Source organism: Amblyomma americanum, chromosome 10 (assembly GCF_052857255.1).
Source record: "Amblyomma americanum isolate KBUSLIRL-KWMA chromosome 10, ASM5285725v1, whole genome shotgun sequence".
In the NCBI taxonomy this organism is placed as follows: Eukaryota; Metazoa; Arthropoda; class Arachnida; order Ixodida; family Ixodidae; genus Amblyomma; species Amblyomma americanum.
Genome location: NC_135506.1, coordinates 146919593 through 146929560, shown reverse-complemented (window position 1 = coordinate 146929560; position 9968 = coordinate 146919593). Strand labels below are relative to the sequence as shown.

Genomic DNA, 9968 nt, shown 5'->3' with positions numbered 1-9968 from the left:
AAGATGTGCAGTACAATTAAGGAAAGAAATTTGCCACTTTATATCCCAGCGCAGCCAGAAGGAGAACAAAAGTTAAGTGGAGTTGTCTTCAGCTTCACTTTAATTTTTGCAAAGCATCCTCTGGGGCCACCAAAAGCCATCAAGCACAGGCAGCTTTTTCTCTCTTTCCTAGTCGCCAAATTGTCCTCAGTGCTACAGAGTGTCACAAAGTTGGGTGAGCTGAAAGCACAACCACATAGGTGAAATTGAGCAGTGAAATTGGCACAGTCATCATCAGTGCACCCACGTCAGGGCAATGTCCTTACCTCTGCAATTAACCCGGTCTTGTGCCACCTTATCCCGCTAACTTCCTAATTTCATCCGCCCACCTGCTACGCTTGCCTTCTCTTGGAACCCGGTCCGTTACCCTTAACAACCATTTGTTACCTTGCCTTCGCTTTGCAAGCCCTGCCCAAGCCTATTCCTTCTTGATTTCGACTAGGATGTCATTAACCCAAGTTTGTTCCCTCACCCACTCTGCCCTCGTCGAGTCTCTCAAAGTTACACATATCATTTTCCTTTCTATAGCTCACTGCGTTGTACTCTATCATATTTCATTAGCCCCTGCTTTTCTGCCCTATAGGCTCCGTACAGTCAAGTTTGGCCACAAGCGCTGCGCCACCTATCGCGGCTTTCATGAAACTGGGTAGGCGGGAGCAGAAGCGGTGCGTGCTGCAGCACGCTTTCGGGGCACTGCAATGATGGCGAGTACTAGAGAAAATGAATAAATTCTAGGATACAAAACTGCCGGTTATGCTGCGTCCAGAATTATCACAGCTGGGCTAGAAGCTTGGCATCAAATTGTGCAAGTTTTCGGGTAGGCTGCACGACCGAGAAGTGGATTGTAGCAGTCCGGATAGTCAAGTCGACAACCTCTGTCACGTTCAACGTCAGTCGTAGTGTCGTGCATTTAAAGATACATTTTGAAACTACGTACACGTTACAACTACTAAGGCGTGCATTCAGGATTTTGTTAGCGCTAGAGCTACTTTCTAATTGCGGGCATCTAACCACACTTTTGGCGTATGTGCGACTTCTTGCCGTGCTTCAGTTTCTTTGACATTTGTGATCATCTGAAACACGTACATACTGTTTAGATCAGAAGTTAACGGAATGTGAGGAAGGGGTGGATTATTTCACCTTTCTTTCTTATGCGAGAACTTGCATCGAGTAAGCTTTGCTGCCAATATCACATACTGACACCCACAACAGTTTTCTGATCATCGAAATCACGAAAAAGCTGGATTTTCTCGCCTGCTGGAGGCGCGACCAGGCATTGAGGTGTGCACTGTGCAGGTCGCGCAGAAAAGTGCAAAGAACAGGCTCTAGTATGTGGCTGCATGCTTAGATCAAGTGTCAAACAATCTGGATTTTTTTACCCGTGCTGCAAGGCGTGCACATACCTCGCCGTAGTGCAAATTAGCTGATGGCAATTTATTTTATTTTATATTCAGGGTGATGGCTGCGGATTTATGGCGAATTAGTCAACAAGCATCTGAACTAAGTACCTCGCAAGCTTATGCAAAAAAGCGCAATTGAAACGCATGTCAATTACTATAGTTAGCCGTGTCTATGCAACCAAGAGTCCTTCAAGAGATGAAAGGTATCTGATGTGTTTCATACACCATAATCATCCCATAACAACTATGATATGCACCACTCATTGGAGTCCTGCTTTCTACTGATGCCAAAGAGTGAATTTCCGCAATGCAATAAAACGCAACTGAATTAAGCCCTTCAGAACGGCGGGAACAACGCATTGCTATAAGCCTTTAATGAGCAAAAAGCCAGAAAAGGCCACTTGCGACATTGGAAAACACAGTGCATGATGCAACACAAAAACACGGTCGGCGGTCGTATACAAAACGCAGCGAGGGCTTGAGAGCAGGTAGTGCAGCGAGCGCGTTCACCTACCCAGTATCATCATGCCTTCCACGGCGGCACTGAAAGCGGTGTTGCTCCGCAGCGCCCTCTGGCCACTGTACAGAGCCTATAGGCAAGTACCGGTAAGATACAATTGTTACATACTTTTTTTAAGGGTTTGATTTATTTCCAAATACTGTTAGCCCTTGCGGGCTGTTACAGGGTTATGAAACTGCCAGTCATGATCTGAGAAAACCTGCCACATGCGTTCCATTCCATTCTTATTCTTCTAGTTATTTTACTCTCATGGTCCGGCTCTGGTGTCACTACTTGCTCTAAGTAGACATATTCCCTCGCCATTTCCACTGCCTCACTACCAACCTTAACTTTTTCCTTACCATGGGAAAAATGACTGTTTTCTAAAAATACTTTTTTTTCCGTAAAAATTATTGCATTCAAAATTTAATGCAGTACCCGAAAACAAAGCTAAATAAAGGTGGTTTTTAGGCATATAAGTTTAAACTGATTGCATGTTGCAACAAAAAATTTTATTTGCTAAAAACAAGATTTTCGGAAAAAATTGAACAAAACTTGCAAACACACATTTGTATATAAAAATAAAAAGTGTTAAAAATTTTCTGAAATATCTAAACATGCTCCGAAGTCGAGCGGTGAAGTTGTCTTTAGTGGGTAACATGGCGGGCAATGAGTGCAGTTTCGCTTCTTCGCGAAAGCAAGCCTCTAAGCAAGCAGTGAATAGCATTGGAGCGATCGTGTGTCTCTAACACCCTTCCTAATTGAGATTTTATTACTTTCTTTATAAGGCCAGTAATAAATTTTCACACCGTAAAAGATAAGATAGCAGTCTTTTTTGATGCTAGAAAACTTAAGGGCTCAAATGTGAGTAGCTCTGGAGATATTCCCATGTCGGCTCACAATGAAAAAAAAATTTTTGGGCAGTACACGAAAACAAGCAGCCATTCAGAGAGCAAGGTACAATTGAATAATGATTCCTTATATATAGATGGAGTAAAGTTCACCTGAGATGAAAATAGAGTGCATTGACTGCCTAATACACCCGAAGAATGTTCATTAACGTTAATGGTTATCAACTGCAAGAGTATAAAAAATGATTTTCACCTGATGACAAGCATGGTATAGCAGCATATCGTAGTCGGAAGAGAATAGTGGCTTTATGCAGACATTTCAGATCACGAAGCATTTCCTGCCGACTACTTCTGCGACAGGAAAGATAGAAACTTCATGCATGGGTGGGGCGCTTTTATCCTTGTTCATTGCAGCATAATTTCTTCAAATATTAATGTTGAAACAGGCACTGTTGAAAACTTCTGGTGCGAAATTTGCGTCGTAAATGGTGAACGACTCGCAGGCGGTCCTTTCTACAGCCCCCCAGAAACACACGCAGATTTACTTGCATCATTTAGGGATATTGTTTCTAGTATCATGTGTGGAAAATTAATTATAGCTGGTGGTTTTAACCTGCCAGAAATTCATTGGAGCGCTAGAAATTTCAGGTCAGGAGTGGGTGGTCAATTATATATCGAATTTTTTAACCTCATCAACTCCTACACATTCGACACACACTTCTTAGAAGCTATGTGTGGTAAGCACACATTAGATATACTTCTGTCCAATTCATCCAATATTATTTCGAATACGCCATTCCCGTTATCAGCGATCAAGATGTAGTCGCTGCCGATGTTAACTTTGCAAATAATAATGCCAGTTGTCGTAAACCTCAGGAGGTATTTTTATACAGCAAAGCAGATTACCGGAGTATGACTAGTGCCCTTGAGTTATACTTCCCAACTTTAAAACCACAGCAGAAGATTCAAGCATTGAAGACGTTTGATGCACTTTCAAGGAGAAAATCGCGAAATTAATCAATAGGTTTATTCCCTCGTGTCTTACCCCTAAGCGCGCTCGTGATAAGCCGTGGATGACTCGCAAGTTGTGCGCTCTTATCCAAAAGAAGCGAAAAAGCTTACCGAAAATATCCTGCTACAAGATTGCCAGCGTATAAGGTCAAACTTTGCGACTTACTGCTTGCGTCAAAACTAACATTAAACAGGTTAAAGATTCCTTTCTTGAAACTCTCGAGGAAAGGGTAAAAAGTAATCCTAAGGAATTTTGGAAGTTCATGCGCAGTAATACAAACAGTAATCCATCTGTACTGCCTTTACAATGCAATCATACAATCATAGATAACAATGCAGAAAAAGCCAAATTACTGGACTTTTTTTTATTCTGTTTTTCATCTGCCATCTCGCTGTCACATCTCTTTTGACAGACCATCTGTTAATGAGGTAATGCATCCAGTTAGTTTTGAAGTTCAAGGTATCTTAAAAATAATATGTGAACTTAATGTTAATAACAGGACTTGTCGGGCTAGTTGGTTGATCATAATGCAAAAAAGACGAACTGCGCAACAAGAACACGGATGAAAGGGAGGCAGACACACACTAACGCAGTTAGTGTGCGTTAGTGTGTGTCTGCCTCCCTTTCGTTCGTGTTCTTGTTGTGCAGTTCGTCTTTTTTGCATTAATGTTAATAAGTCAGTCAGTCCCAGTGACGTCCCTGCCTTTATACTGAAGTCATGTGCCAGCATAATTTACCTGTACTTTCACACGCTGTTTGCAAAATCATTGCGTACCCCCTTCTTTGCCTAGAGACCGTAAAACTGCCAAGGTCGCTCCAATACTTAAAAGTGGCCCTAGGAATGTTGTGTCTAATTATCGGCTGATATCATTGACAAGTGTTGCATGTAAAACACTTGAACACATTTTATATATTGGTACGTCCGGGGCTATATTCAGACCACAACGGGCGACTGAAACCAGCTGGGGTCGACTTGCCAGGCACGAGACGCAACCAACCACTTCGTTCTCCTCCTCTTCTATATATTCAGCGATGCCAACCAATTAGACTAGGCATGCTGAACGTAAAAGCGCAAAAAACAAGGACGAGAATAAGACACACAACACGAGCGCTCGTGTTGTGTGTCTTATTCTCGTCCTTGTTTTTTGCACTTTTACGTTCAGCATGGAAAACCAACTCGCCCAAACTCGGCCTTTATAGACTAGGCATCACCTCTTCATGGGCATCACACTCCCCTCTACGCAGCTGAAGCCCGCAGGGCGAGTCAAAAAGCACCGCGTGAATGGTAGTACAACATGAACTGGTGGGCGAGTTGGTCAGACATAGTTCTTGTAAACCAGCGCAACGGCTCGAAGCCAAACAGAAAGGGACAAAACACAGCGCTGAACTAACAACAGAATAGATTTATTCAGGGCACCATGCAGTGGTTAAATACACGCTGGTATCACAGAATAACAGAAAAACAGAGAAAAACAAGAAAAAATATCGTTTCACAGCCTCTCATTGTGATTGTGCGAAAGCTTTGCCGAAGCACGTAATCTATGACATTAGGTATCCGTGTTCTTTTTCCGAGATAGCAACAGAATGGGTGCTTATGCATTGCATACCTATCCTCATGATTTCTGATGCCTCAATTATTTCCCTGGTGAGCTGGTCTTTGCTTTTTGCTACAATTTTACTGCTCTTGAACATTGGCCGGCATGAGCAATCACGACAGTGAATCCCGATATGGTGGACGGCATTCTTCACATTATTGTTATGCTCCTTAATTCTTTCATTTAAACACTGACCAGTTTGGCCATTGTACGACCGACCACAAGACAGAGGAATTGAATATACCAAGTTGTCTTGGCACTGAACATATTTCTTCTCATGCTTCTTCGTGCACACAGGAACATCGCGACGTGTTTTGTTTGGCCGATTTACACGCGCCCATAAGGTCCTCAATTTTACAGGGGCTGAAAACACAACATTTACTCCAACTCGTTTTCCTATTCTTTTCAAATTGTGCGATAAAACATGAATGTAAGGAATTACGGATACGTTTTTCCTCGGCTAACTTGGTTGGCAGTAGCTCCAAGTTTCAACTTCATCAGCATTCCCTCCGCTACCGAAGTTAACAAGTGAAGCGGGTATCCTGCAGCAACAAGCCTTTCAACCTGGCATGAAAAACTGTGCATGGCCTTATGCCTACAAGATTTTTTCATGGCATTGCCGAAGCAAGATGTGGCAATGCTTCGTTTCACTAGCTTAGAGTGTGAAGAGCAGTATGGAAGTAGAGGCTTCCTGCTTCTAGGTTCAAAGGACCAGCATACATGAACATCAATAAAAACAGAGTCAAGTCTAAAAATTTTATGGAGTCATTAATTAACAGGCACTTCATGAGTTATTTCCAGAGGCGACAGATTATTTCCAGAGGCGACAGAACGTCTGCAAAGACAGAACAAAGTTTAGTCACCTCTGCAGGAAGATATTCCGGTTCACATTCAAGTAAAATAAGGTAATCATCTACAAAGTGGAACACTTTTTTAACATTTGATCCCTTGAGGCGAATATCGAGAGCTCTGTTATTCATAGCTAAATACAAATCGGTGAGCGATGGCGCTATACACGCTCCTATGCATATTCCTTTCTTTTGAATGAAAACAAGCCCATCCCATTCTGTATAGGTAGACTCTAGGTAGGTTTGTGTCAGTTCTAAAAAGTTTCCTACGGGAATGCCAGAAGCATTCTGAAACGCAATGGCACCATAATCGTCTATGACTTCACTAATGCACGGTAACATTTTGTCATGAGGAATGGAGTAATACAGGTCTTTGATATCAATTGAAAAAGCGTGCACCTGCTTGCTGCTATGGTTATTTATCTCGATTGATTGCAGCCGGGCAGAGCTGATTCTACGTTGTTCCGGAATGTTCTAGTAACTTTGCACGCTTTATCTCGAAAGTTCGCTATCAGCTTTAAATTGAGCACTGCCGACAGCGGCGGGCATTCTGTTCGACGACCGCCGAGCATGCTTGTCGCTTCACCGCCGCCGAGTGATTCAGTCCATTTTGGGTGCAAGTCAGCCCCAATAAACAGTTTTCTTTTAGAGTGCCGTCACCACTACATGACAATATGAACACGCACTCTCTACTCAGTCTCCAGCAGCACGGATTTCGTAGTGGTTTGTCGTGTACAACTCAGTTGCTTGAATGGACACATGATTTGGCAAGAGCTTTGGAGTTTTCCTCTGTTGACTCTTAGTTGGTAGGTTTTAAGAAGGCGTTCGCTGTGGTCCCTGTTCTCTGTTGGTAGAAAAATGAGAAATGTTTAATGTAAAAAATACGGCTGTGAACTGGATCAAAGAATATCTAAAGTTAACAAGACAAAAAGTGGTGCTTAACAGCAAAACATCCCGTGAAGTTAATGTGTCCTCAGGCGTGTCTCAAGGGTCAGCCAAAGGACCGCCTTTGTTCCTCATCTTCATAAATGACGTCTGCTTTGCTATTTCATAACAAATGAGGTTATTTGCTGATGATTGTGTTCTACACAGAGTCACTCATACTAGCCCCCGATTGCAGAGTTTTACAAAATGACCTCAACGAAGTAACTCAGTGGTGCACCAAGTGGCACATGCTTATCAACTCAAAAAGAGAAACGTTCATGTGTGTTTTTCGAGGAAAAGAACACTTCTGTTGCACTGTAAACTCAACTAAGCTGCTATCAGTACGGGAGTGCACACTTTCCATGGTATTCAATCTTGGCATGCGTGGCAGCAGTCATCAAGAGAAGCACTTTCTGAACTGTATGTGGCACACGGGACTGCATCATCATCACCAGCCTGACTACACCCACAAGGGCCTCGCCCATGTCTCTCCAATTACCCCGTCCTTTGCCAGCTGCGCCTACCCTATGCCTGCAAACTTCCTAATCTCATCCGCCCACTTAACCTTCTGCCGACCCCTGCTACGCTTGCCTTTTCTTGGAATCCACTCTGTTACCCTTAAGGACCAGCAGTTGTCTTCCCTTCGCATCACATGCCCTGCCAAGCCCATTTCTTCTTCTTGATTTTCACTAGGATGTCATTAACCTGTGTGTGTTCCCTCACCCATTCTGCCTGCTTCCGGTCTCTTAACGTTACACCTATCATTTTCCTTTCCATGGCTCGCTGTGCTGTCCTTAACTTAAGCTGAACCCTTTTCGTTAGTCTCCACGTTTCTGCCCCATAGGTAAGTACCGGTAAGATACAGCTGTTGTATACTTTTCTGTTGAGGAATATTGGTGACCTGCTGTTCATGATCTGAGAGAGCCTGCTTTATGCACTCCACCCCATTCTTATTCTTCTAGCTATTTCCCTCTCATGATCCAAATCAGCTGTAAGTAGACGTATTCCTTTACCACTTCCAGCCCCTCGCTGCCAATTGTGAACTGCTGTTCCCTTGTTAGACTGTCTGACATTACTTTGGTTTTCTGCATGTTAATTTTTAGACCCATCGTACTGCTCTGTCCAACTCATTGATCATGATTTGCAGTTCACCTCCTGAGTGACTCAGCAAGGTAATGTCATCAGCGAATCACAGATTATTTTGGTATTCTCCATTAACTCTTATTCCCAACTGTTCCCAATTCAGGCCTCGGAATCCCTCCTGTAAAGAGGCGGTGAATAGCATTGGCGAGATCGTGTCTCCTTGCCTGACGCCCATCCTTATCGGAATTTTATTGCTGACTTTATGGAGGACTATGGTAGCTATACAGTTCTTATATATATCTTCCAGTATTTTCTATCCTCTAATTCGCGATAGCACAGTATGTGTCCGTCCTTTAGTACTGTATACGCCTCACCTGTCCTCCTAACTTCGCTAAGCCCTATCACATCCCATTTAATTCCCGCTAGTTCCTCGAACAGCACTGCTAGGCTAGCCTCACTAGATAAAGTTCTAGCGTTAACGTTGCCAGGTTCAGATTCCAATGGTGGCCTGTCCGGAGCCAGAAATTCTTAGCGCCCTCCGCTGCGTCACAGGTCTGACCGCCGCCGTGGTCAGTTGCTTCGCAGCCGCAGGTTACTGAGGGCTGACGGTTAATTGGTTTGTTCACGGAAGGTTGTGGCCAAGTGCTGCACAAGGGTGGCCAAGTCCCGTTCTGGTGAGGGAGTGCGCTGGCGGTTCTGGTCACCGAGATCAGGCCGCACCCCAGGCCTCGTTATGCAGTTTCATCGATACGCGTTTTTTTTTTTTTTCGCACCCGGTGGAGAGTTTCGTAGCACCGGAATCTGAACCACCCTCCTCACTTTAGGCATTGCGATCGTGAAAAAAAAAGGGGGTGCTTAGAATCGGTAAAATACAGTAATTCTGAACCTTCCAATACAGCATCTCTGATAGCCAAAATCACTTTGGGCCATTAAAACCTCACTATCCACAATCCTATATAAATACTTACTATAGTTAATCAGTGCAGCGATGGCGTAGAAGTGCAGCGTCCGCCTCACGTGCAAGAGGAATACGCCTATGCCGTGTGAGATTCATGGTTGGCACGTGACGCAAAGTTTAGAAAGAATTCAAAACATAGCGATTCGTTTAGTTCTTTCAGATTATACCAGAAATTTCAGTGTTTCAAGAAGGAAAGAAAGCCTTGGTTGGTAACCATTACAGAAACGCAGGGAATATCTTAGGCAAACTTTTTCGTAAGATATTTCACTCTTGAGAGGTATAGACCCTAGCTGGCAGGCATTCTTAAATGTCTTATTATGTTTCACTACAGTTGGACCGAGAAAACAAGATTAGAGAAAAGCCTTGTAAGACTGGACCATTTAAAATTCCATTTTTTCGAAAACTATGGAACAAGCTTCCATTTAATGCTGCAACAGTTGCCTAGAAGAGGTATTTTCAAAGTTAGTATGTCTACTGGAAAAGCACACAATAGCATGATAGCATGCTATCATGAGGCGCACGTGCTTTATTTCGAATTGATTATATTTGTGTTTCCGCTGCATGACTTGTGTGCATTGCTTTCCATTTCTGGCCACCACTTCGGTATTTATTCCGGCTGGCAACTAATAAAGATTTCAGTTGTGAGTCAGCGCTGTGTTGTGTCCCTGCCTGTGTCCTTCTTCTATGTCTCACTCGTTGCGCTGTAGTCATGGAATATCGAAACCAGCTTGCCAACAACTTACCTTGTCAACTGAAGTA

The 9968-nt window shown here is 43.4% G+C and overlaps 1 protein-coding gene across 4 annotated transcripts in view; it reads right to left on the bottom strand.

Moving 5' to 3' along the window:
* shf (WNT inhibitory factor 1) overlaps window positions 1-9968 on the bottom strand; it is a 492096-nt gene that overhangs the window by 6721 nt on the left and 475407 nt on the right. The window contains exon 10 of one of the 4 annotated variants that reach the window (XM_077641122.1): window positions 4970-7088. The exons of the other annotated variants lie outside the window; for them this stretch is intronic. Within the exon in view, the coding sequence (XP_077497248.1) occupies window positions 6934-7088 (155 nt within the window). The 3' untranslated portion in view covers window positions 4970-6933. Of the gene's footprint in view, window positions 1-4969; window positions 7089-9968 lie in introns of those variants that run through there. 4 annotated transcript variants of the gene reach the window in all.